The sequence below is a fragment of the Onychomys torridus genome, chromosome 21, assembly GCF_903995425.1.
Source record: "Onychomys torridus chromosome 21, mOncTor1.1, whole genome shotgun sequence".
NCBI lineage: Eukaryota > Metazoa > Chordata > Mammalia > Rodentia > Cricetidae > Onychomys > Onychomys torridus.
Window position 1 is genome coordinate 53,038,059 of NC_050463.1, and position 27,997 is coordinate 53,066,055.

Sequence of the window (27,997 nt, forward strand, 5' to 3'; positions counted from 1 at the left end):
AGATATGTACATACGTTTTTAATGCAGTCCCAGATGAGGAGGATACCTGTGCCAGACCAGGCTAAGGCTGTGGCATTTATTCATCTGTGCTTTGTGGTGACTAGGACATAATGAGAGAACCGACTATATTTGGAGAAGAGTCTTGGTGATTCTGAATGAACATAAAAGTGTCTTGAAGGATCTGGAGTCTATGCCAGCTTCTCTCAATCTGGCCTTTCAGCCATGTGTGATTCTCTTAGCCTTCCACCCACTCATCCATTAGCCTCGATGTGTAGGAGAGGTATTAGCAAGGTCTGGCCTGGACTGCTTCCGTGGAAAAATATGAGATAGAAGTTACTGAAGCCTGCTGATGAGATTAACCATTCTGCTTCCTTAAGCCTCTGACTCCAACATGTGTCATGAATTTTCCAAGCAGCTTGAGACCTGCGTTTGTCAATGCCTGGCTCCAAAGCAGTGAGGACTTCTACTCACACAGAAGGACCTGGGATCCATAGGCAGGTTCCTGCTGGAGAGAAAGTATGGTGAGCATTGTCCCCATTACCATTTCAGGTGCCAATCAAGCCACTGAGTTGTGAATTTAAACTCAAAAGTACCATTGTATTTAGCTGAGCAAAATCCTCAGTTCTAGCAGGGAGAGCCCCAGGAGACAGGCTCAGCCACATTCAGCTTTGCAGTGAGCCTTGGGTGACTCTAGGGTGTCTCTGCTCACCTTAAGGGATGGGGTTCTATGGCTCTACCCAGCAGTGACTATTAGGGGGAAGGTGGTCAGACCCCTCATGTGATAGGTGACTTTAAATTAAAATGTGTGGGAGTTGGTTCTCTCTCTCTACCACGTGAGTCCTGGGGATCAAACCTGATCCTTAGGCATGGTAGCAAGTACCTTTACCAGTTGAGCCTTGTTTCTGGCCCTACATTTTATTTTTAGTTGGAGGATAATCTAATATATTCGTATTGTAAGCTCTGATGTTTTCATATGTGCTGGAATTGTGGAGTAAGCATATCAAGCTAGTTAACTAACTTGCCACCTCACACACTTAGTTTTCTTGTAGTGAGATCATTTTGTATATCAGTTTTTCAGCAACTCTGATACTTATAACAGGTCTGTGGTCATATTCTGGGGAGCAGCCCTCCTGTATGATTGAAGTTTCATCCCCCTATCCTGTATCTCCTGAGATTCATGCATCTCAGGTGCTGGGTACCATCACTTGCTAGCTGTGTCTAGGAACAGAAGCAAAACCTATGCCATATATGACCTATAAATACAACATCACCTGGGGTACACATAAGGTAAAGGGTAAATAACCAAATTTATACTGATTTCCCCATGCTAGTTATAATCTTACTTTTGATAATTTTTATTCCTGTGCATATCTGTCTCAGTGCATATGTGTGTGGGTGGCTGCCCATGCTATAAGAAAGCTTCAGATCTCCTGGAGCTAGAGTTACAGGCATGTGTGAATAGCTTCACGTATATGTGTGGAACTGAACCTTGCTGCTCTAGAAGACCAATTTCCTCCAAGTAATAGCTCAGATCATGTTTTCCTGTAGTTTTGAAACTGACTTGTACACATCTTTTACTCTGGGGGCTTTGGTACTAGGTGTATAAAGCGAGGACATGACTGCTCCAAGGTATGGTTGAGATGAAGGTTTTTATTGTAGATATGAGGGAGAGTATAGCCAAAGACACTTGGAAGAGCCCAGAGCAGTAAAGGAAAGTAGCAGACTAAAGACTAAACATGGATAGCAGCATGAACTAGGCTATGGGGGCAGGAGTGAGGAGAAGCTGGGGGAAGGGAAGAGGCCCATGAGCTGGAGAAGTTTAGGCAAGGGGATAGGGTGGGAAGAGCTGAGACGATGCCAGCATGGACTCTGTAATAGGTACTTGCTATGCTGAGAAAGCTCAGAGGCTACCATGAGCTGCTTTGGTATGTTAATAGCTACTACAGTTAGCCTTTCCAGCCTTTTTATTGATAAGGGGTGAGATAATCTCTTCTGCAACTGCCTCTTAGCTAAAATTAAGGTTTTGTCAGAGCCCAGGAAGGGAGAGAGGAGTGCTGGGGACATCTGTATTGCTTGCTACCCAGGTTCTTCAGGACCACCTGGGTCTAGCAAAGTACAGGCAGCTTTGGTGCAGTCTGGACCTGGACGTGCTGATTCATCAGAAGCATCTAGTTTACATTGGCTTTCAGCAAGTCCAGGGCTTGCTAGTTCCAGTTTGGAGTGGTGTGAAGTCTTCAGTTGATTGGGAATCTTCTGGGGCAGATATAGATTAGTGATAGAAGGTAAAGTTAAGGATCTTAAGAGAAAAATATATATCTTGGGTGTGCACTTGAAACTTCTGGGCCTGTGGTCCCAGTAGTGGGTGTGGAAATGGCAGGTCCTAATAAATTCTGTTTCCCAAAGTCTGGCATTTAGATAAAAGCTAGCATTCTCTTAGGGACTTGAGAAGCTAGTTCCCACTTGCTAGAAGTCATTTTCTTATCTCTGGCAAGGGACATATGGGGCTCTCCTATTAACATATGCCTGTAGTGCTTATCAGCATAGCATCATCCATGCTAGCCTCCAGGCTGCCTCAGTCCCTACTCACAAGTACTTGTTATACATGGCAAAGCCTCTCACCCTAGCCCATTGGCTTCCTTTCCCTGTCGCTTCTCCAAGGTGAGGCCAAATACAAAGATAATTCATATCTACTGGGAGCAGAGGCAGTTCCCTGGATGGACCCCCACTGGAATTATCAGGTTAATGCTGAGAATTAGTCTCCTGGCAGAGTAGCCTGAGACAAATGATTATTTGCCTCCTGGCTGGCCTCCCATAAGGTAATTCATTATGATAAACAGAGAGGTATTGTGGGAATTTGTTCTGCCCATAGCTTTGGGGTGTGGTTTCTTGTCTGCATACATGACCTCTAAAAAGGAGAGGGGAAGAGGGTTGCACTCTCTCTTGGGTGAGGAGGCATGGTCAGGCGGTGGTCACTTAGATGCTAGATGAAAATCCTCCCCCTACTTACAGAGGCCCTCCTACAGTACACAAATCTAGATCTGAATACTCAAGATGGCATGCTTGTCTCCAACTCTCACTTCATCTCCCAGTTAGCTCCTGATATTTAAAAAACAATTAAAAGGCTGGATGATAGCCTTCCACCCTCCAGAGAGATCTGTGGAATAAGACATTTAAGGTGTTTAATGGAAGTAGGGGAGCAGGAAAAGATAGAAGTGCCAGCTCCTAGAGGAAGCCCTAAGGTCTCCTCCAAATAGGATGGGGACACAAATGAAGTCCATGTGGAGCTTACTTTAAAGTAGCAAAGCTGGCCACTGGGTGAAAAGCTGTCCTTTATTTCACCAGCCTCCAGGACCCTGCCCAAACTGTGGACACTGGGGAATCGACTGCACCTCTTTGCCTCACTAAGGTAGGTCAGTCCCCACAAGTTCCTCCTCCATAGAAAAGTCCCTTGCATCTTCTGGACCTGGTGCCTGAAGACTAACACTGCCCTGGGACCCCCACCTTCAACAGAACCATCAAGATTACCAAGGAGGAGCCTAGGATAATTGTCCAGGTAGTGGGTAAGTCTATGTCATTCTTAATTGATTCAGGAGCTATTTGGTCTATACGTCCTGGCTACAGGTTCTCTCCTCTTTCCTTTCTAGGGCCACCTGATAGCTTACTCCTTTCTTACCACATTATTGGGCAGAGATATCATGGTTAAGTTATACTTTTCCTTTTCAACCAACTCTCTCTGGAATTTCCTCCTCTGAAGAGCACCCTTATTCAATGACTAATACTAATGCTTCACCCTCCCCACTATCAGACTCCCTCATTGACCCAAAAGTTTGCAACACATTCTCTCCCTTGGTGACCTCTCATCCTCCTCCTATTAAGGTCCTGCTCGGGAACTCTACCTCCTACCCTGGTCTCTTTCAATACCATATTCCTCTAAAACATAGACAGGGATTAAAGCCTATCATACAATGCTTTGTTGATATTCTCAAGAGCACTCACTCATCCTATAGCGCTCCTTCCTGTCTGTACTAAATCTTGATGGTTCTTACCACCTAGTCCAAGACCTCAGGATTATTAATGCAGCAGCTGCAGTTCCTATATGCGCAGTAGTCCCTAACCATTATACTCTATTCTCTGATTCCCTCCTCTACCTCTCATTTTACAGTCCTAGACCTTAAGAACACTTTCTTGAACATTGCCTTTTCCCTCAGATTCACACAATGTCTTTGCTTTTGCCTGGGAGAATCCTGACACCAGCACAGCATCCCAGCTTACTTGGACAGTCCTCTTCCAGGGGTTCTGAGATAGCCCACATTTTTCAACTATGCTGTAGCCACTAACCTCTTCTCTCTAGATCTGTTCCTAAACCACTTAATCCAATATGTTGATGACCTTCTACTACGTACAGCCCCTCACTCTCACTTGTCACAACACTTTACTCATCTTTTTTAACTTTCTAGGAAAAAGAGGATACAGAATCTCCCTTTCTAAAGCTGAACTTTCTATCTCTCAAGTCAAGCATTCCCTAACAACTGCGAACTTCCTCTTGATCACAGATGGTACCTGCAGACCCTCATACCTCCAACCACCAAGAAAGAGATTTGAGAGGTTCCTTGACCTGGCATGGTACCTGAGAACCTGGATTTTTAACTTTGTTCTCCTTGTTCTCCCCACATATGAAGCAGCTAGGGACACCCTAACCGAGCCTCTAGATCGCACTAAACCTGTCATGCCTCTGAGAAGCAGACTCCTAATCTGACCTCTACCAACCCTTTATCCTGTGTACTAGTGAAAACTGGGGAATGGCCTAGAAGTTGTGGGACAAATGAGAGGACTCATCTTTTGCCCTGTTGCCTACCTTTCCAAACAGCTAGACACAACAGTTAGGGGATGGCAGCCTTGCTTGTGGGCACTAGCAGCGGCCTCTCTACTGGCCCAGGAGGCTTCTAAGCTCACTTTGGGTTGTCCTCTCTCTTTCTCCACACCAGTTCAAGGATCTCCTATCACACAGAAGTCTCTCCACTCTGCGCTTTCCTAAGCTTCAGATTTTTCACATCACCCTCCTAGAAAACCCTGATCTCTCATTCGGTTCCTGCTCTCCATTGAACACTGCCGCTTTCCTTCCCGGTGTCACCACCCTCGCCCATTCCTGCCAGAGCCATTTGATACCCTTATAGAAACCCACGACTTCCTTTTACCCTCTGTCACATCCTGACTGTACTTGGTTTATAGATGGAAGCTCATCTCTCAGCTCTACTGTTTGCTGTCAAGCAGGCTATGCCATAGTCTCCTCCAACCTGGGTGTAGAATCTTCCTCTTCACTCTAGGCACTACTTCTCAGAAGGCAGACCTCAACTTAGCACTAGACAAAGCCATCAATACATACAGAGATTTTAAGTGTGATCTCTGTATTCTACATTACTATGTAGATTCCATAGGTACATTACCATGTTTCCATTTGGCAGGAGAAAGGATTTCTCACCCCCAGAGGCACATCTATTACCCACTGGGCCTCTAATTCTAAAACTGCTAGAAGCCTCTTATCTTCCCATGAAGACAGCAGTTCTTCACAGCTGGGGGCACTAGGCCCTACTAATGATATAGCTTTGGGAAATGCTTTGCTGATAAGACTGCTAAAGAGGCCATCCAACATTCCTACTGCCCCAAGCTTAATCCTTACCCTACTGAGAGTCCCAATGACAGGCCCTCCAAGTTATGAGAGTGGTCATGGATCCTCAGGCTTCTTCTACAAGACAGGGACCATCTCCCTAAACACCAAACAAAGTTTTTCCTGACAGGAATTAAATATTTTCACACTGGGTCTCAACCTCTGATTGCTTCAACCCTTCTTCTTCCCCAGACATTCTGCCTATAAGGCTATCACCCCCAGGTGATTCAAACCTCCCAACAGGGGGTCTTGCAAAACCTCCTCCTTTCAACCCAACCACAGGGTGATCTTCTTGGGAGGACTGGCAGATTTCACACACATGCCTCCTAACAAAACACACAAATACCTTATGCTGATAAGACAGTTTCTAAGGAGGACAGAAGCTTTCCATACTATAACTTAGACTCCAGAAAAGGTTCCCACCTCATAAGTGATGTCTTACCCAGATTTTGACTTCCATACAATCAGATAATGGCCTAGCATTCATTTCTAAAGTCAGTCTTGAGGGCCTTAGGGGTGCACTGGCACCTCCACATTCTCTATTGATTCCAGTCCTTGGGAAGGTAGAAAGGACCAATGGACTTACTAAGACTTGTTTATCAATACCATCTTCTGAACTTTACCTTCCTTAGACTCAACTTCTACTTTGTGCCCTCCTTCCCTGCCTCACCCTGAGCCCCCTCTTTCCTCAGACTGTGAGTTAATGTCTGGCAGTCCCTTTCTCAGGAAATCTCGGGGACTATTTACCCTCTCTTGAGACACCTTCTCTGGGAACGTGTCTGATTCTATCACTCAAACCATATCACCAGGAGACTGGTTGTAGTTGAAAGCCTCTCACCCATGGGCCTTCAACCCATGCAGGATGGTTCCACATCTAGTCATCCTTAACACACTAATGACGGCTAAACCTCAAGGAGTTGCAACCTGGATCCACCTGTCACAGTTCAAAGGGGTGACTGCTTATCTGTTAAATACAGCCACCAGTCTATGGGCCCTCTAAAGCTTAAGCTCTCCTGCCTACTACCCATCTCTGAGAATGGCTTCTTTTCTCACCCTCTGCTTGGGCACTCTCTTTGTTCTCTTGACTTCCCACACAGCAGGACCTAGGACAAGCCTGGAAGTTCCAGATATATCCATCCAAAATAAGGTTATTCTTTCTGTCCTGCCTCTGGCTGTAGCTCAAAGCTTCTCTAACTTTTGATCCCCAAGCAGACTTTTTCTGCATCTGCAGAAAGCAACAGGCCAACTTCAATTTATGTGACAATCCCAAGTACCTTTTTCTTCTCTAAGACCAAACCTGGCCTGGACACCCATGCTCATTACTCTGAACCAGGATGAGGCATACAGCCTCCACAACTCTGCCATGTGCCCACACTTAGGTATGGCCACCCTCTCTAGAACTCTTGGAATTAAAAAAAAAAAAGAGTCCAAGGGGTTGTGGGGGCAGATCTACACCTATAGGAAGGCAGCCATTAGCCTGTCTCACAGAAGGGCTGTGATAATTTTTAGATCTCTCAAGGAAGCACCTGGCACCTTTCTAGTGGTAGGGGCTATTCAGTGGTTTGAGATTATTCTCCAGTCCCAGCTGTGTGAGACATCTCCTAACTTGGCCTTTGGAAGACTATTCTAAATGAACCCCTGAGTCTCCTCTACCCCTCTGGCAGTAACAGTGGATCCCTTAACATAACTTCATGGCTCCTTTGTGCCCTCCTGCTCACCCATTGTAACCCTAAACTCTATGTTCTGTAACCCCAAAATCGTTTCCTGGCCCTCATCACCTCTGGTGCTTCTTTACTCTCTGGAGACAGCAGGGACTACTATGCAATAACCACTGTCAGTCCTGACCCTCATCAGCACGTGCTAACTTAGCCAATTTCAGGAACCTCACTAGCCCTGGAAGGAACTCTCTTCTTGTGCCCATTTAAGTTTTACTAAGGTATAAACAAATCCACTCACGGTCCCTGTTTCCCCACCGTTACTTCCCCCAACTCACTCTATACATGGAAGGAGAATTCTATACTCTCCTCCAAGTCTCACACAGGGATCAATAAGGCCATAGCCCTCCCTGTCCTGGTCAGAATTAGTCTGACTATAGGCAGCTTGGGTCATAGCCTATATCTTATCTCAACAGGTATCCACCCAGCTAGCAGATAGCATCCAGGAATCAACCTCATCTCTGTAATCACTCCAAACCAAAGGCCTTCTGCTTACTAACTGCTGAAAGGGAGGCACTTACATCTTCCTGGAAGAATGCTGTTACTATGTAAACCAGCCCAGGCAGGTGGAAAAAGGGATTAAAGACTCCATAAGAGATGGGCTTAGGGGATGCTTTGGCTTCCAGGGGTTAATTCTTTTGCAGAATTCTCATTTTGGCCCCCTGGCTCTTACATCTCTTTGGCCTACTGATTTCCATACTCCTCATAATAATGATCACACTATCTCTTCAGGTTTTTTTTTCCAGAAAGAATTAGCAAAATTGCTCTATGGTCATAAACCAGATGCTTCTGGCAGAATTTCCCCAGGCCTACCATCGCCTACCAGTCTGAGCCCCTAACTGCACCAAAGTGGGCTATACTTCACTACCCCAAGAAGCCCCACAGAACCTGAGCAGTAAGTGAAAAACCCAGATGTTCCTGGCCTTTTGATTGGCATTCCAGTCTTCCTGGTTCCTAACATATGAAGCCCTAATTTCATGTGAGCAGTTATAGAAGAGATAACACCTCTAGTCACCCCTTATCAACAACAAAAGGACTGAATGTCAGGTCCCAGGAAATTCCTTTTCCTGAGGTCTAGCATTTAGGCAAAAATCAGCACTCCCTCAGGGACTGGAGAAGCTAGTTCCCATTTGCTAAAAGGAGCTATTCTCCTTCACATATGCCTGTAGTACCTATCACCATATCAAGGTCCATGCTAGCCTCCAGACTGCCTCAGTTCCCACTCACAATACTTGTTATACATTTCAAAGCCTCCCAGCCCACTGGCTCCCTTTCCTTCAGGAATCCCTTCCCTTATAGCCCTGCAGATTTTCCCCTTCATGTCTCTCTGCTTTCCTGAGAGAGACACTTGGCAGTTTGGAATAATTGTCTCCCCTTTTCATCCATAGAGTGGTTATTTTGTTTCTTTACAAATTCCTCACACTCAGGGAGTCCCAAGATTAGAGAGAGAGAGAGAGAGAGAGAGAGAGAGAGAGAGAGAGAGAGAGCGAGCCACGGAGGGAGGGAGGGAGGGAGGGAGGGAGGGAGGGAGGAAGGGAGGAGAGGGAGAGAGAGAGGGAGGGAGGGAGGGAGGAGAAGGAGGGAGGGAGAGAGAGGGACGGAGGGAGGGAGAGAGGGAAGGAGGGAGAGAGAGGGGGGGAGGGAGGGACGAAGGGAGGAGAGGGAGAGAGAGAGGGAGGGAGGAAGGGAGGAGAGGGAAAGAGAGAGAGAGAGAGAGGGAGAGACGGAGGGAGGGAAGGAGGGAGGGAGGAAGGGAGGAGAGGGAGAGAGAGAGAGAGGGAGGGAGGAAGGGAGGAGAGGGAGAGAGAGAGAGAGAGGGAGAGAGAAGAGAGAGAGAGAGAGGGAGGGAGGAGAGAGAGAGAGGGAGGAGAGAGAGAGAGGGAGAGAAGCTTCATGAATAGGCAGGTGGGAAGCCTAAGTTACTGATTGAGTCTGTTTAACCTGTGACAGATGGATCCAAATCATGACTCCCTGAAGCTTACATGAATTTCAAGTTTACTAGAGAGGTGGAAGTTTTAGATACATTGTCATTACCACTGTTTGTAATCCACACAGAAATCCACACTGTAAGTGTCTGTAAACAGGCACTTGTGTCTTTGAGTCGTAGCTAAAGCTATGATTTTTATGAATGAACACTCTTTCCTCTGTCAAGAGGGTTGGATGTATGAATTAAACAGAGATGTTTTCAGCATGATGAGACACACTTTTAAGTCTACACTTAGAAGACAACCAAAGGAAATTTAAATTTTGAGCTGTGACTATGATAGTATTATAGTAGTCAGTGCTTTACCAGAGCTAGATTAATAGGTTATCAGGACTCAATTGATTAATGCTAAATTTGAAACATTCTCATTTTTCACACACCCTAAAATCACTTTGACCCTCACAACTTAAGCTCTCATATCCTCAGCCCTTTACCAACCTTCAATTACTTCCTTAGACCTTCACAGCTTACATAAATTTCAAACCTTTTCTTTCCATCCCATCACTTACCCTGAGACACAGGTGGTTGATTACTAAGATCTGTCACTGTAAAGTTAGTTCCTTTAAATAAAGGAATAGTAAAGAGCTACATTGAAACCTGTTTTGTGAGTTTGTCTTTCAGTGTGAAGTCTGCCAGCAAGGTAAATTGTCCTGATTTTTACACTTGAAATGGACTGACTGGGCAGCTGCAGCCTTGGGGAAGGAGCTGGTTTGCTTGCTGCTATTACACTGATAAAGATACAGCCAGCCACCAACATTATCAAAGATCTGAGGATAGATTAGATAATCTGCATTATTTAAATGCAGATTTAAATGCCGGAGATTTACCTGCTATCTGCATGGTTACACTGGGCTCTCCTTTGGTAATTTCAATGGCTTCACTGGGGACAAAATTTGTTGGTCTTCTGGATATCACACAGAACAGCGTGAAGTCCTCAGCTGCCAGACCCAGAAGGTCTGAGAGATTTTCCTGTGGAGGGGGAACTTGGGAAAACTGACCTACTTTGGGGAGACAGAGTAGGGAAGTCAACCCAAAATCATCTACAGTTTGGGTAGTACCCTGGTAGTGAGCCAGGCATGGGGCAGTTTTTCTCAGTGGTTAACATTACCAACAATCCAAGTAGAGTCATCTGTGCCCCATCATTGTCTTTGAAGACCTTCCAGTGGCTTCTAGGAGCTGGCATTTCTGTCTATCACAGAAAGATTTTTCTATTAAACATTTAAAATGCCATATTCAGCAGATCTCTGAGGAGTTTGGGGACTGTCTCTTAAATATAACTGATTTTAAGCAAACTTTATTTGTTTTTAGTTACTTACTTTAGGCTTAACCTTGAAAACATATGCTGGAGGATAAAGATTGTCCCTATAAATGAATTATGTTTGTGTTTATCATGACCATGATCAAATTTCTGAGCACATTAAAGAATTTGATCATTTATAAAGTAACTGACCATTAACTGGCATGTCTTAATTATCATTAACAGTTTACAACATGTTGGTAGCTTATATAAGGTTAGTATTTTACAATTTTATTCCTATTGTTTGGGCCCTAAAAATTTTAATTGAAGATTCAATTGAGGATTCTTTAGTGTCAAAATAAAACTTTAAACCATAAATATAGTAACAAGGACAAAGAGGCTCTTCAAGTCAGTTTCTACTAGCCTGAATAGACCTTAGGAATTTATAAACTATTTATCAAATATTCCTTATTCATCAAGCATATTGTTCCTTGTCTAAAATTTTCTAGAAGCCTGGTGTTAAACACAATAAGAATATAAGTGGTTAGAGACATAAATCTCTAAGTTAGCTTTTGTTAATGTAAGTAGACCTTTGTAACTTTAGGAGTTTATAAACCTATTTATCAAATATTCCTTATTCATCAAATATATGTTATTCCTTGTCTAAAATTTTCTAGAAGCTTGGTGTTGAGTGATAGATAATTACATGTTCACACGGTTGGGCTTGCCCGGCGGACCGCCTAACTATTTCCGGTGTAGAATAGCCAACTCTGGGTCAGACATCTCGCAGGACCGGGACTCTGTGGCCTTATGTGGTTGCGTAAAGCGCGCGCGCAGCCATGTAATCTACACGCATGCGTGGAGTAGCCACAGGAGTCCCTGTACGCATGCGCAGCCCAACCTTTAAAAAAGCCGGTGCCATCTTACATGAGCCCCCTTATCTCCTCACCCACATGTGTTTCACGCAGGCCTGTCACCTCTATCCTCTTTAATAAAACTCTTCTGTGGTTTTGTCGTGTTCAGGACATGTTCCTAGCGCCGCATAACTAACATTGAGCAATTAGCAAAGACTTCAGTAGTTAGCTATATATAAGTTCATTTCTGTTAAACTGAGTATACCTTTATAACCTTAAAAATTTATCATCGTACAAAAATCCATCCTAATTCTAAAATTTTGGAGACTTGCTGTTGCCTCCTTACTTTAAAAAGGAGATACCGTGAGAAGCAGAGGGCTCAGTGGGACTAAGAAGTTTCATGATTATTGCTTTAGTTGCTTTATACCATGTGGTCATCTTAATCAAGATGGTGTGGAAGTTACACTGGCATGTACCCTTTTTACCCTTAGTAATGATGGCTGCCAGCAACATGGTTGCTTCCATGATGAGGTCATCAGCCAGGATGGAGGCAAGCTACATGGTTGCTATTTAAAAACAACTGTTTTCCTAAACAAGAGTTGAATTCAAGTTACATCTACAGTATACTGTCATAGATCTATTTTTTTAAAACAAGAGTTAAACCATATATATAGAATACTGTAGTAGATTAAGATTAGCTATATATAGATTAAAAATTATCAGCTTTAAACTTGTAATAAATGGCTAACTTTTCATTACAGATTTTACAGTTTTTGAAACCATACCCCAAAAACTTACAAATCCAGAGTTTTAAGAGAGCAGAGAGCAAAGAAATCATAGAGATAAAAGGTTTTTAAGAGTGGTTAATAGAAAAGGCAGAGTGATAAGAGACTTTTGAGAGTGCAGAGCAGAGAAAGTTTAGATAGAAGAGATTTTGGAGCATTTATTTGTGCAGTGGCAGAAGATGCTTGAAATGATTCCATACCTTAATTATCTGTCCTCTCTGTTGATACAGTAAATCAGATCAGGCCAAATTAATAAGTCCAGATTTAATATGAGCAGAGCAAAGCAACTCCCAGGAAAGCAGGAGAGAGTGAGCACAGGGTCTAGCAACCAGGTCTTAAATAATCTGTAGGCATTGTCTGTCTCTCCCCCCACCCCCTAGGGAGGGACTGACCTTTGCTGACCTTTGTCAGGCTTTCTGAGTGGCAGGGTCTGGAATGCCCCTCCCCTCCAAGCTGAAGATCCTCAACAATGTTACTATATGAGAGAATTTGAAAATCAAGTGTACCAATTTGGGCCCTTGATTGAGCTGTATTGAGGTCAAGCTGTTTCTGAAATCCGAGTCCGAGGAGAAAAGGAGAAAGGGTTACACACAGGAACTCCACCAGATGGAAGGTTCCAGTAAGCTCCAAGAGGGAGCAGAGAAACAAAGGAGAACGGGGTCACCCTGAGGGGTAAGGATCACAAGCTGGGACTCCACAAGAGAGAGGATTCCAATATCATAGAGACGCAGGGGGATGTAAGGAAGCTTCAGAATGTAATAGCTCTTAGGGGAGGGGGGGAAACCAGGTGGGACATGTGGGGACATGTGGGGAGAAAAGGGCAATTCTGAGAGCTGCTGGTACCCATGGCCTTACCAGAGGCTGTGGGAGTATACAGCAGGTAATAACTAGTGTTCAGCAGGTCAACCCACTAGATGACTACTCTGATGGGAAGCTCCATTTGGCAAAGCTGTGGGGTCACTGACTATAAATGACTAGTTGCTTCTGTCTGTAATTTTTCTCATGTGCTACTACAATTCTTCCCTAATAACAACTACGGGTATTTTTCCTAATGCTTGTGTGTTTATCTCATGTAAATATTCCATCTATTAGGCACACTTATAGCTATGGATGGTCAGGGAGATGATTTCTGCTTACTCTGTATAATTCTGATCAATAGAAATAATACTAGGATATTTTTCATAACTGACATAGGAAAGTAACAGTGTTCTCAGTCACAAAGACAGCCTTTTCACACATTTAGCTAACATCTCAAAACAAATTCAAAACAGGCTAGCTTTCATGCAGAGAATACACAAGGACAAGTTTCCAAGTGTCTGTTAAACCAAAGTCAGGCACAAAACAGCTTTAGTAGACACAATTCTCTCAGCAGTTGGCTTTCTGCATGTACTCCTGACCAATCAAGGTTCAGCCAATTAATTGTTTATTGTCTAAATCCTAGGTTTCAATATTACTTTCTGTCTGGGAGCCCTGATCACTCAGGCTAGATGCACAGCCAAGTGTTACTCTCTGGACTGTCAGCGTGACCTCCCTAGCCTGAGAAAAAAGCTGTGTGACTTGTCATGTGTTATAAGAATGGGTTGGACCCTGAAAATGTAACATATAATTGTCTGGAGTTTGGCTATTGAGAAGTGTGTGGGTGTGTGCTGGAAGGAGATGTAGCTGTGTGCAGGAGTGTGAGAGAGTGAGTAAATGATATAGTAGTGTGTGAAGGAATGTAGCAGAGAGAAGAAATGGGTATAAAAGATAGATGTATTTATATAAAGAGATATATAGCTGTATGTAAAGAATGTAGCTGTGTGGAGATTTGTAACTGTGGAGACAAAGAAGATGAAGCTGTACAGAAAAAAGATGTAAGTATTATGTGAAATCCATGAGAGTCTCTTTAAGGGGTATCTAGGATTTATTAAGATATGAAATGGGGAAAAAATACACTCACCAATACAGAACCAAGTAAACAGCCATTGTTGTCCTCCATTCTGCCTGGCAGAGAATGGATCTGGCCATCCAGTCTCTGATCACCCCAAGAGAACCACCATGCACCCTCTCATCAGATTTTAAGCAGTCATGTAACCCTCCAAGAGGTCACACCCTAAGGCTGGTACTCCAAAGTTATTAGTGGAATAAATACCCACAACACTTCCCCTTTTTGTCTAAATAAGGTTCTAAACCTAATACAAACTATACAGTAAGAACGATTACCAAGAATTGTCCAGGAGAAAGAAAGGTAATAACATAAACAAAAATGGAACTACAAACAACAAAAACAACATCAAGTGAGAAACACATAAGGCTGATACTTCAAAGCTATTGTTGGGATGAATACCTACAACATGTAACTGTATATAGAGATGTATGGCTGTGTAGGTATGTGGCTGTATGGAGAATGTAACAATGCGGAATATAACTGGATACAGAGAATTTCAGAGAGAGGATTTTTTTTTTTAAGATGAAGTAAAAGAGAAAGTTACCATCAGAAAATGTGTGTTTTCTTATTTTTCCCCTCAGTCTAGCCCTGACCACTTTCATGGATATATATATATATATATATATCTTTGCATACCCTGGACTGCTGGAGGCTGGCCTTCCAGTTAGCAATGGGGTAAATGCCCCAGTGACAAGAATTTCAATCCAGGCATCCCCAAGCAGAGAGAGAAATGTCCCAAATCACAGAAGAGGCATCACTTTCCATGTTCATGGGGGGCCAGGGAGGTAAGAGGAACATTCTGGCATATGGGTGAAGCTTTTATAGTAATAGTAGACAGAGGAGAGATGAGTAGTTAGAGCAGGTAGACAAGAAAGCAGCTGAAAAGGGAGGACTACAATTGAGGAGAGGTTCTCAACCTGTGGGTCTTGACTCCTTTTGGGGGGGGGGTCACATCAGATATTTACAATTCATAACAGTAGCAAAATTATAGTCATGAAGTAGCAACAGAATAATTTTATGGTTGGGGGTCACCACAACACGAGGAACTGTATTAAAGGGTCACAGCTTTAGGAAAGTTGAAACCATTGCAACAGTGAGAAGCGTCAGTCAGTGGTCTTAGCAGAGAGATGCCCACATGGTGGGCACCTAGGAGGCTACAGCAAGCTCCAAGAGCCAAAAGGACTGAGAGAACACTTAGTGAACGGACAAGGACAGACAAGGAGAGCAGGTAGAGGGAAGAAGCAGCTGGGGAGACAGACTCCAGAATTTGGAGTCAAATATGGTGGCAGAAGCCAGCAGAAACAAATGATCCATATTTATTTTAGGAGAGTTGAATTAGTATCTTGGTTAGGAGTGGCTGAGCCGCCATGTGGAAGGGGGCTCATACATGCCTCTTCTGGGTTTCAGCACTAGGTGTATAAAGCGAGGACATGGTTGAGGGAGGTTTTTATTGTAAATACGAGGGAGACTACAGACGGGGGCATCTGGAAGAGTCCAGAGCACAGAGAGAGAGTAGTAGACTAAACAAGGCCAGTAGACTGAATTGGGCCATGAGAGGATGGGGTGGGGGGAAGGGGTAGAGTAGGGGTGGGGTGAGAGAGGAAGACCAAGAGAAGGGGCTAAGAGGACCAAGAACCAAGAGGGCACAGGGCTGACACGGCAGGGTTATATAGAAATGAAGCTGGGGAGAAGGAAAGCCCAGGAGATGGAGAAGTTTAAGGGATGGAGTGAGAAGAGCTAGGATGCCAGCATGGGTTCTGTAGCGGGTACTTGCTGTGCTGAGAAGGCCTGGAGGCCAGCGTGCGCTTTGTTATGCTAATAGCACCACAGTTAGCCATTTGTCTCGGAGTTTCTTTGGGACCTGACAGTTACTAATGCTAACTGTGCTTTTTATAAAGTAGGTTCAACTTCTGACAAGCTGTCAGTCTTATAATTAGTGTGAGAAAGAAACCCAGCATGAGGGAAGGACAGAAGAGAACAGAGATCGTATTGAATAACTGCTTGGAGCGCCCCTGCACACAGCTGCAAGAACGCTGATGATGTCACAGTGACATCCCTGGGGTTGGGGCGACACATACCCTACCTGTCCGGGGTCTTGAGTTGCAGCCTTGTGTGGAGAAATCCCCCTCTCCTGACTGCTTTTTAATCCTGATTGGGTGGTCACTCTTACATTTCCCTCCGCGATCAGCAATGTGGATTTCCTTTCAGAATGTGTCCTGTGGATAAACACACTAGATCTAGTCACTGTTATCAGAACTTAGAAGACCACTCGAGGGCCTGTGTACATCCTGCTCCACAGCAGCTGCACACAGTCGTGTAAACAGTAACCACTTCTCTAGACTTAAAGTCAGGGAAGCCACTCAGGGACCACAGAGAATGTCTTCCTCTCTGGCCTCCTGCAGGTCATTAACTGGCAGCCTATGACTCCAGAGGACTCAATGGAGAGTGGGGCCTGTTTTTTTTTTTCCAGTGTCAAGAGGAGCCCCAGGGCACAGTGGCTAGAAAAGCCATTCTTCATGGCTTGTGAAAGCTGCATCCATGCCTGACCCTGCCTCTTTTAATTTATCATTCATTCATTCATTCATTCATTCATTCATTTCCTAGACAGGGTTTCACTGTGTAGCCCTGGCTGTCCTGGAACTCACTCTGTAGACCAGGCTGGGATTAAAGTCATGCTCCACCACTGCCTGGCTCATGCTTTTAATTATTATATATATAAAAATTGTGTTAATCAAATTGCAATGCCTGTAAGGAGAAATCAAATTGTGAAGCAGAAGTTTGCTACTCACTGCTCATATTCTTTTTAACGGCCTGCCATGTTTGTTTCAGCTTATAAGCTGTCCTGTAGACATGTAAGGCTACATTACTGTCACACCACACAGCTTATCCAGCCCATGGCTCTCCACTCCCATGTGCATGAAAGAGGTTATGTGGCACTTGAGGAAGGGAGTCATGTTCTCTTCTACCCATGGACCACGGGCTGCCTCTGTCTGTACATTTCTCTCCAGGAGAGATTTTGTCATGAACACAATTTCTCTTACAACAAAATAACAGGTTTCTGTGAGACTGGTAACCGTGGTTATAAGAAATGCCTTTCCAAGAAAATAAAGCAGGAATTAGTCCTGGACTCTCAATTAGTCTGGAGCCCTAAAACAGGCTTCCAAGCAGCACTTAGTGTGTAAATGTCTTTACCTGAGGGAAACAGGATATGTAAGCTGTGGTTAACGGTTTGTGTGCTTGGGAAAGAATGCTCTGCATGTGAAAGGGAAGTCTTTCTTCTAGAGACAGGATGGGAGGAGGAAAGGGGAGAAGAAGGGAAGGATAAATGTGGGGTAGCGGGGCAGGAGAGGAAGATGGGGAAAGGAGAGAGTGTCAGACCTGACACTTGACCCAAACAGGCTGGACACTGATAAACTGGTGGTCACCCTGGCCACATACTTGTGAGCTGCTTAGTCAAAGATCCTCCCATAATGCATCAGTTCCCAGGAACCCCTATGTGATGCTCTCTACACAGTATGGATGTGTGCCCGTCCTCCACCCTGTCCTATTATCTGGGAGGCTAATCTTGCTTATTCAGACACCACAGCTACATCTTGACTGGCTCCTATGACACTCTGTAAGGCCCTACCACAGTGGTTGGTGGGTAACTGTAACTGCCTCAGCTGGTCACTACTCTGGTCATACATCAGTAATGTGCATGGCCTAGGTCCTTCCCACGGAATGAGGCTAGCTCTTTTCTGGCCCTACATCACCTGCTGTGGTGATATTTTATTTGTACTCTAACAAATAAAACTTGCCTAAGGATCAGAGGGCAGAGCCAGCCACTAGTTAGCCATCGAGGCCAGGCAGTGTTGGCACACACCTTTAGCTCCAGCACTAGGGAGGTGGAGACAGAAAGTGATATGGCTGGGCAGAGACAGGAATATAAGGTGGGAGAAGACAGAAGCTCAGCTCCCTTTGGCCAGAGGATTCGGTTGATGTAAGAAGTCTCTCTAGTGGCTGCCTCCTTTACCTATCCTTCAGCATTTACTCCAATATCTGGCTTCGAGTTTTTATTATTAAGACCAATTAGGGTTTGTGCTACAACCTGCCCTACCTTTATTAACTAAATCCCGCCTGAGAGTCTTGCCTGCTGTGCTGTGTCTATGGTACTTAAGATTAGGGTTTCAATTGCCCTCATAATAAGGGAGTTTTGGGAAGAGCCACGCCCAGAGGAGAGGAAATGACTGTATAGGAAATGGGCATAAGGAGGGACTTACCACCTGCATATTACAGACCAGGTGAGGCTGGCCAACCCACCAATGAGGAGTGCACCCAGTGCAATGGAGACCCAGGATGCCCGAGGCAGGCTGCCAGAATCTGTACAGGAGAACATAAGTCAGCAGATCTGGCCAGCATGGCTACAGATCTCCACCTGGCTGGCTCCTAGCACAAATCATGGAAGAAAAGATAATATGTACTTTCTGAGTGAATCGGAGGTGCGGAGAGCTGGTGGGAACTGGCCCCATAACTGGGAGAGAGAGTTAGTTCTAGTGACCGGCACAGTTCCAGGGCCGGGCTGGGGATGGGGATGTCCTTCATTTCTCATCTTGGAAGACAGATAGTGAGCTTTCTGAGTGAGCTGCTTAAGGCTCCTAACGGAGTCAGATGGGACAAGACAGTGGGCACATAGCAGCTGCACCTGAAGAACATGATACAGATACTGTATTCATAGGCATATGGGATTTGCAAAGAATGTGAGATTGGGGAAGGTAGACTGAAGCCCCGTGCAGTTAGAACTTTGTGGGGATCTAGGGGACAGATAGCAAATTACCCAGTGATCTCTACAACACAGAGATAAATCAAACCATTCACTGGGAATTAGAGAGCAAAGGGCAGAACCCTTGGACCTGTCTAGCCAGGGGCTTGAAACCCGATACCAGAGTCTGAGCAGGTGCTGCTGCTCATTCCTTCTGTATTCCTGCCAAGTTCTGAACCCACTGACTTCCTGTGAGGAGCTGTCAGTCTGTGGCCAGTGGCCTTTTCTCCAAGTCCCTGCTGTCACAACCTTGTTATTGACTCTTCTGCCAGCTGCTCATCACTGGCTCCCTGGAACTGTTAGAAATCCTCCAACAGAGAACTTGTTTTTAAATGTCACAATGTCACACACTGTACTGTGTCCACCACTGAAAGGTGCCTATGCCCCTAAAGCTATGTGGACTAGTCTCAGCAAGAGGTGCAGGGGGTTGAGTCAGTGCTGGCTAGGGATGACTCTGAGTCAGAGAGGACGTGCTGAGGCCTGGTAGCTTGAGGATTGGCAGCCTCGTGTGATTATACTGGCTTTCCAACTGGGACCTGCACTCCAGATGTTCCTTCTATATAGAATCTAAAAATCTCTCAGGGTTTGACCCTCTTGAAAGCTGGGGACACTGGTATTTCTTACAGCTGACCCCTGGGGTTTACATTTGGCCATATGTCAAGTGAAAACTATTTAGATGGAACTGCCTTACCAAGGCCTCTCTGTCCTTCCCCAGCTTGGATTTGGCCTTCCATTAGGCCACTGACTGTGCCTCTGCCTGTCCATGACTGTGGAGTCTCCAGGTTTGGCTTGTGTACCCTGCTCAGCTCTAAGCTCTGCTCTAGGAATCCTTTGTGCAGGGTGTGAAACCTCCACACATTTTTCACTCCAGAATGACTTGAAGATCAATGTCAGCCCTGGTTAAGACCTTCAGCCCCACACTTGTAAAGGCCCTTGTCCATCTTGCATGTTTCTGAAACATGTCCTTTTTGGTAATAATACATCAAATGAAGAAATTCTGTCCTCAGCAATTTTCTGGCTTCAGTGGTAAGCATTCAGAGGGGAATGCCAAAGGCATCCCGGGCCAAACAAACATCTGAATTGCAGACAGGTGCCCTTTGGCTGACTGACAGCATCAGGAGTTTTATTCTGGGCTCTTGGAGCTGTCTCATGGGATAAAACGAAGTTAGCTATATTGCTGGGCCTATAGAGAATTAGGATGCTGACTTCAGGGTCTCATGGTTCATTGTGGCAGGTTTCTTTCTGAATTAGTTATCTTGGGCTTGCAACTGTAAATGCAGACAGAAGCAGCCTCAAATTCTGCTGTACACATTCTGTAGCACCATTTGCATCTAAAAAGTGTTTTAGACATACTATTGGAAGCTGACAGGATTCCATTCCCCGAATTTCTCCAGGATAGCCTTGTCTCCTCACCACTAGGAAGGGAGAGCCTCAGTTTGGTACCTGGGAAGATCTGGGGCACCCTCTAGGAACATCACTAAAGTTTGATGACACTTCAAGGAAGCCACTCACCTATGCAGGTCTTCTCATCCTCACCTAGCACATAGGGGTCTGTGCACACACACTGGAAGCTTCCCTTGGTGTTCTTACACTTTGCAGAGGGGTGGCAAGGTGGGTGTGTCAAATCTGCACACTCATTAACATCTACAGGAACAACAAACACACAGTCAGTAGTAGAGAAAGAAGAGCCTATGTCCCCAACCCCAAGTAGCACACCCTTCTTTTCCAGGCCAGCTACCACCTAGGACTACCCTTGGTGTCGGGAACATCAGCGTCTTATCCTTCCCAGTTGTATTGTCACCTCATACTCCCTGTGCTCATAAGTCACCTGCAGGGCACCTTAGCGCTGGTGCTGCAGCCAGGCCTATCTCACCAGCTCCTATGGTTCATGGCCCAGCTGCATCCCTTTGGCTCTTGGTCTACCTGTGTCCCTGCTCTGTCATTCAGTCACAGACTATAAAAGCCAAACTTGCCTTTCCTGCCTCCCTGTGTGAGGACTCTGTTACTATGGACCCAGCTCTGCCACAGTGTTCATGGCAAACTGCGTGTGGAAGGTAATAGATGACAGGCATCATGCCCTTCTCTCCTCAGTGAATCCTGGGGATCTTATAACTTTTCCTGTATGCATTTTTCATGGCTGCCACAAGGAATTACCATAATCTGAGAGCCTAAGAGTAGAAGCTTAATGAAGGTGTCAGAGCACAATGCCTCTCCACAGGCTCTTCCTTTGCCTCTTCCAGAACAACTCTGGGTATGTGCTGTCTTGTAGACTCATTGTTGTATTTCTCAAGCCTCTCCAACTATCCTTCCTTGGTGTCTTTTCTTGTAAGGACACTGGACCCTGGGCGAAGGACACCTGGAAGTATCTGTAAAGATTCTATTTTTAAAGAGGGCCACATTCTGAGATACTGAGGCTTAGGACTTGAACAAATCTTTCTTTAGGACAACTGTCAACCTCAGATTCAACATGATCAGTTTGTTCTGAACAGAAATCACTCTAGAAGGCTAGTGAGTTTGGGATCATGTACATTCTGGGCTTTCTTGCAGAGGATTAACCCTGAGGAGTGAGCTACAAGTCTGCCTCGAGAGGAGCTCGGTACTTCCTACAAAGGATAAGAGAAAACATGTTGAAGTTAGCCACCTTATTAGAACTCTAGGGCAACCTGCATGGAGGACTAAGGTTTTGTGTGCTGATAAGACTTTGTAGTGTTTCTTTTTCTTTTTTAAAATTATTTAATTTTTAACTAATTCATTTTTAAATCTTTATTTTATTTTATTTTTTAAAAATGTTTTTGGTGAGTGCTTTGCCTGCATGTATGCATTCATGCCAGAAGAGGGCACCAGATCTCATTATAGAAGGTTGTAAGCCACCATGCGGTTGCTGGGAATTGAACAGAGGACCTCTGGAAGAGAAGTCAGTGCTCCTAACTACTGAACCATCTCTCCAGGCCCCATATTTTGTAGTTTTTCAGGAGCAGCAGATTGTGTTCTCAGATCACCATGAAAACATCTTCGTAGATCTGTCTATTCCTGGAAGCAGACATAGAAATATATACACTCATCTCTTATATACACATTGTGTAACAATTATGACAGGCAGCTTCTATCTACAGGAACCCACAGCTTGAACAAGTCTTATCATGCACACTGGTTGGATTTTCCTATCAGTTTTACATGGATGGCATATTAGTTATTTTTTTCAATGCTATGATGGAACACTGTAACTGAGGTACCTTAAAGAAGGAAAGTTTTGGTGGGGGGGCCTATAGTTCCAGAGGGATAAGAGTCTATCACCATCATGGTGGGAAGCATGGCAGTAGGTAGGCATGGTGGCTGGAACAACTGAGAGCTGACACATAACACAAGCTACCAAACAGAGGACAACTTGGAAGTGGGAGGCTTTGAGCTCTCAAAGCTCACCCACAGTGACATAGTCCAATAAGACCACACCTCATGAGCCTCCCCAAACAGTGAAACAAACTAGGGGCCAGTCCTCAAGTGCCTAAGACTATGAGACACATCTCATTAAAACCACTACATTCTAATCCCTAGCCCCTAGAGGGTCATGGCCATATCATAATGCAGAATGCATTTAGTCCAACTCCAAAAGTCTCCGTAGTCTTTGGGTCTTAGCATAGTTTAAAAGTCAAAAGTCTGTGTCTTTTCCAAGTCTCAAGGCAATCTCTTACTGGTAAGAGATTGTAGCCCCTGTAAACTCAAAATGCAAATTGCAAGCTTCCAACACGTAATGGCGCAGAATGTACATTGCCATTCCAAAAGGGAGGAACGGGAGTGTAGTGAGAAAACAATAGACCGAAGCAAGACGAAAACCCAACGTGGAAAATACCAAACCCTGTAGCTCCATGTTTGATGTCAAAAGCTTAGACAGTTTTGCCCTTCCAACTTTGCTGCCTGCAAGATCTATCCTCCCCACCCGCAGGCTGTTTCTACTTCCTGTGTGCAGCTCTCTTTACTATTTACTCCCCCCTCTTTGATGACTCTAGATGCAGCACCACATGGTGACACTGCCAGGTTTGGCTACCAGCCTAGGATGAGCCTTAGAACCCTCAAGTCACACATGTGGCAGCTTTTGATTGTCATTATCTCCTAGGACAATCCCTTCACAGTCCTTCCCTTTACCCCAGTGCAGACAAGGCGTCTCCTTGTCTTCCTACCTCTTTCATCACAAGCCTGGGTTACAACATTAAGTTTCCTGGTGCATTCTGTCTCTTCAAACTATTTTGCATTCCCTGTTGTCTTACTTTCTCATTTTCATTGTAGACATGCATTAGAGTGATTCCTAGTCACCATTTAATAGAGTCAATATTAGGATGTCTTAAAATCCTCAACAAATACATTAAACCATTGCTTTTAAATTTAGCCCCAGGCAAGTTTGTTGGACAAAGGCAGAAAGCAGCCACAATTTTGCCACAAATCTCACAATAATATCGTGTTCATCTAGAATCTATTGAGATGGGCCCCCAAAGTCCACAAAGCTCCACTGCAATATTAAACCACTTTTCTAATCTAAATATCCAAAATCTTCTTCCACATTTCTCCCAAAACCAACATGATCATGTCTGGCACAGCAATAGCCCACTCCCTAGTTCTAACACATGTAGCCATTACTTTTATACTTCTGTAGTAAAACATCACAACAAGGCAACTTATAGAAGAAAGGGCTCCTCTGGACTGACTCCAGGGGGTTAATAGCCCATCATGGCAGGGAAGCATAGTGGCCCTGGCAGGTGTGGCAGCTGGAACAGCTGAGAGCTCACATCTTGAGCCACAAGCACCAGAGTAAACCTGGAATGCCACAAGAATTTGAACTCTAAAAGCTTGTCCCTAGTGACATGCTTCCTCTACCAAACAGTACTACCAGCTGGGGACCAGGTATTCAAATGCCTGAGACTTTAACTCATTCAAAGCATCACAGCTGGATTTTAGTGAGTAAATGGGATTTGAATAGAGAAGATAAAATAATTATCTTTGGATTTTCTGTGTTAAATAGTTAAGCTTGTAGCTCTCCGTTCCATAGTGAGTCACATGGATAGGCACACACTAGTTGGAGATCAGTTAGATACCTATTCATGCCAATTATATTTCATGCCAAAAATATTTAGTTTCTATCATTTTTTAAAGGTATGTTTTGCTTCCTTGTAAGTCCTTCTTTGGATATATGTAGTTAGAGGTAAGATTTAGTGAAGACACCTGTATGTGTAAACACATCTGCACCTAGAGTGTTTCCTCTATCTACCCTCATGGTTTGCATATAAGAATATTATAAAAACAATAAGGCAGAAAACATGGAAGAGTAGTCTCTCTTCTTTCCCTCTTCCCATCTTGCTCTACAGAGACACCTGCAATTATAAGGTCTTGGTCCTGCAAGCTCACGGAGACCTCATCTGTGCAACATATGCAAATAGGTGCCATTTCCTCCAAACAAATCAGAATGGATTCTCATCACACATGCCCCTCTATCAGTTGTGATTTTGTTCAGTGGTGTATCTTAGGTGAACTTGGTTCTATAGTACTAGCAGACTCTCCTGTGGTGATATTTTATTTGTCCACCCCAATAAAACTTATCTGGGGATCAGAAAACAGAACCAGCCACCAAATTAGACATAGAGGTCAGGCATGGTGGCACACACCTTTAGTCCCATCCCTTGGGAGGCAGAGATCCTTCTGGATCTCCGTGAGTTAAAGGCCACACTGGGAACAGAGCCAGGAGTGGTGACACACGCTTCAATCCCAGGAAGTGATAGAAGAAAGCATAACGGTATATAAGGCATGAGGGCCAGGAACTAGAGGCTTTTAGCAGTAGTTCAAATCTGAGAACCTCATGGGTGAGGACTCAGAGGCTTTCAGTCTGAGGATTCTCGGAAACAGGATCAGCTGAGGAGTTGGCAAGGTGAGGTTGGCTGTGGCTTGTTCTATTTCTCTGATCTTTCAGTTTTCACCCCAATATCTGGCTTGGTTTTTTTTTTCAAATTAATAAGACTGTTTAGCAATTCATCTTACACCCTCCTTAATATAGTCAGCGTGGTATTTCATGGTGTGCATACATTCACTGTTATAAGGGCATTAGGCCTCGTTCTTAATGTTGTACATTCATTAATTTAAATAGGCAACCAATGAACTGGATCCCATGACCTTTCTCAATGTACATTGGAAGGGCTGGAGGCAGAAGTAAGCTGAGTGACCTCAAGGGGCAGAGCAATTAGCTGCTGAAAGAGATATTCTGGTGTGAAGCTGCTGAGTTACTGTCCTGAGGAAAAAGGACATGGTTAGTGCTGCTCAGTGGGTACCTCACCCTTAACACACGTGGCTTTGCAGTATCTTATGGACAATGCCGATTCGATCTCAGAGCTGTTGGCCCTGAAAGCCTGCTGGTCTCAAAAGAGGATGGCATTTCTTCTGGTCACAGAATCCACATTATAAGCTCACTTGTTGCAGGTAGAGGCCATGTCACCTGATGTTCCTACCAACAGGAGCACCTGGGAAGCTCAGAAATTAAGCCGATGGCCACTAAGTCCTCGGTACCTGCTGACCACAACTTCCTTAACTTTTAGAGAGCCAGGGACTGCTAAAATGAAAAGTCAGGATAAAAACAGCTGAAGGGTGTAGGCTGGGGACAAAAAAAAAGGTTTCTATGACATAAAACTGCCTAGTGGCAGTAGAAGGGGTATGCTGCTCTTACATGTCTAGTGGAGAGGACCTGTGAACTGTTATGTCAGCTCATATTCAGTACAATTAGTGGTCAGCTCAAGCAGACTGAGACATGCAGAATTTCCCTCAGCTAAGCTTCCCTTTGCAGCTTTAAATCCTAAAACAAATAGCCTAAATGAGTATGTAGCAGTTCAGGTTTTTAGACTAAATGAAGTAAAGTGTACAAGCTGAGAGTGCACCATACCAGGGCTGATCAGCCACAGAACACCACTGTACCAAACCCTACGGAGACACTGCCAGTGGGGAGGACTAGTAGTCCTGGTCAAGTCAGCATTTCCTGTTTGTTTAGTTGCTAAGCCAAAAGAGCATGTAGGCTTCCAGGTCTGTCATAATGTTAATGGAGATTTACTACAGAATGTGATAATTTAGAGTGATCTAAGTAGCAGTTGTCATAAACAGCAGGTGCACACAGATGTTGCCACTGTGTAGAACAGCTGGACCTCTGTCACTCATTTTGTGGGGATTCTGTCTTCTGGCAGAGAATCTCAGATGGCCTTCTCAGTGATAAAGTCCTTCGCCTTGTTCCCCAGCCCACTGTTGCTCATGATTAGAACCAAAAGAGAACTGGGGAGTCTGTCAACTCTGGGCCTTCACAGCCCACTTTCTACTGGTACAAGTCTGGGAGAGCGGGACTGGGTATACATCCAGGTGTCCAGCCCAGATGGGTGTTTTCTGGCAATAGTTTCCATCTCTTACCTGGTAGCCTTTGGATCCATTGATTCCTGGGCAGCTCACCTTGCTGCTGGCTATTTTCCTAGCTCTGCTTCCTCTCTTCCTTGTCTTGGTCTCTCAGGCTACAGTTGTGCACTGGGGGAACCCAATGTGACTATCTGCCACGGTGTACAGAACACAAGAGTCCCCCATGGCTAGGGCTGAGACTTGGCCATCTGCCTCTTTATTACTCTGGGGTTAGAAGTGAAGATCATTGCAATCGTTCAAGGACAAAACATTTTGGACTTCAAGGGAATGTTCATCCTTGTGGGAAGGGAGATATAAACTAAAGCTCACCCTCAGACACTGGACATGGGAATCTCAGAAGTGTCTGGCATGTTCACAATGCTGTTCAGAGTAACCTTTCTACTTTTCTTAAAAACAAACAAACAAAAAACAAAAATGTTTTGATTTTATCTCTGCTTGCAAACCAGCCGAGTTCTTTCATGACATCACCTCTGCATTCAGAGACTTAGCTGAATGTATGCCACAGCAAATAGGCCATGGAATGCTGGCTCTGGCATCCATTCCTATGGGACCACTTGGCATACAGATCTGTCTTCCATTCAGGAGTCTATCATTCATGTGACTGCTGGACATTGAGATGAGTAACATATCTTCTCTAAAATCAGGCCTCCTGTCCCTTCTCTCACTGCTCCCTGCCTCTTGCAGAAGAACTGCTTACAGGAGGAAGATTTTTAAATGGAATAGAAGATACTGTACCAATAAGTCTAGAGCCCAGGCTTATTCTTTCTCACCGACTTGTCTCTTTGCAGAAAATAACCAGGGCTCATGCTCTTTCCACCACAGGCTGACCCTCTTGCCAACTTCCTAAGCATCTTGGGGGCAATCCCTACTTTGCGCAGTCACAAGAGAGACGAGGATGGTGGAAGCCATGGGAGTCCTTACTTCAGGGCCTGAAAGAGCCAGTTTCCTTCTGCTCTCCTATTACTGGATGTGGGAAGGATTGGTAAGTGATTCTCTCAGCATGAGGAGGCCAAGAACACAGTTGGGAAGGTGATGCTCAAAGTGGGCGATAGTTCTGGGTCTCTCTCTGGGTGCTTGGAGTGAGAACCTTCTCTGTTATTTCATCTGGGAAATGGGCTCTCTCAATTCTTTCCCCAACCTTGTTGAGAACTAACTGGCTTCTTTTCTTCTCTCCTTGTCTAAATCACCATGAGTCTAGATTTGAAGTGACTATCTCCACATTTTGCCATCTGAAGAAAGCAATGGAGTATGGCCAACACTTCTCCTTCAGTGCCGGGACAGCTCTAGGGATACACCTGTGCTCAGAAAAATGTTTTGGTGAAGGATCTGATGGTCTCCTTTGGGGAAACACAGATTGTTTTGTAATTTCTGTTAACCTTCACACCATGTGGCACTACTGACCTTTACAGACAGGAGGCTCAGAGTCCCATCCATTCTGGGTGCATGTGACCTGTTCCTGGCCTTGCAGCTCGTATCCATGGAGACAAGAATACACCAGTACCAGCTTCCCAGACTCTTCACAGTGCACAAAGTTCCCATTGTCCACCTTTTCTGGGAAGACACACTTGTCATCTGTGAAATGTTGAATGTCAAAATTCAGTGAA

General features: G+C 44.7%; 1 protein-coding gene and 1 long non-coding RNA gene across 2 annotated transcripts in view; one reads left to right on the forward strand and one right to left on the reverse strand.

Moving 5' to 3' along the window:
- Positions 1-2: 2 nt before the first annotated feature.
- Positions 3-27,997, reverse strand: part of Tpo (thyroid peroxidase) — a 72,963-nt gene continuing 44,968 nt past the window's right edge. Inside the window, exons 13-17 of the mRNA XM_036171173.1 lie at positions 27,795-27,965; positions 20,478-20,609; positions 18,427-18,526; positions 16,251-16,383; positions 3-502 (exon numbers count right to left, since the gene is read on the reverse strand). Of these exons, the coding sequence (XP_036027066.1) occupies positions 464-502; positions 16,251-16,383; positions 18,427-18,526; positions 20,478-20,609; positions 27,795-27,965 (575 nt within the window). The 3' untranslated portion in view covers positions 3-463. The remainder of the gene's footprint in view (positions 503-16,250; positions 16,384-18,426; positions 18,527-20,477; positions 20,610-27,794; positions 27,966-27,997) is intronic.
- LOC118571844 lies at positions 421-27,993 on the forward strand. Its single transcript, XR_004943405.1, has 4 exons — positions 421-521; positions 3,343-3,406; positions 27,216-27,375; positions 27,592-27,993. It is a non-coding gene; the product is annotated as an uncharacterized LOC118571844 (long non-coding RNA).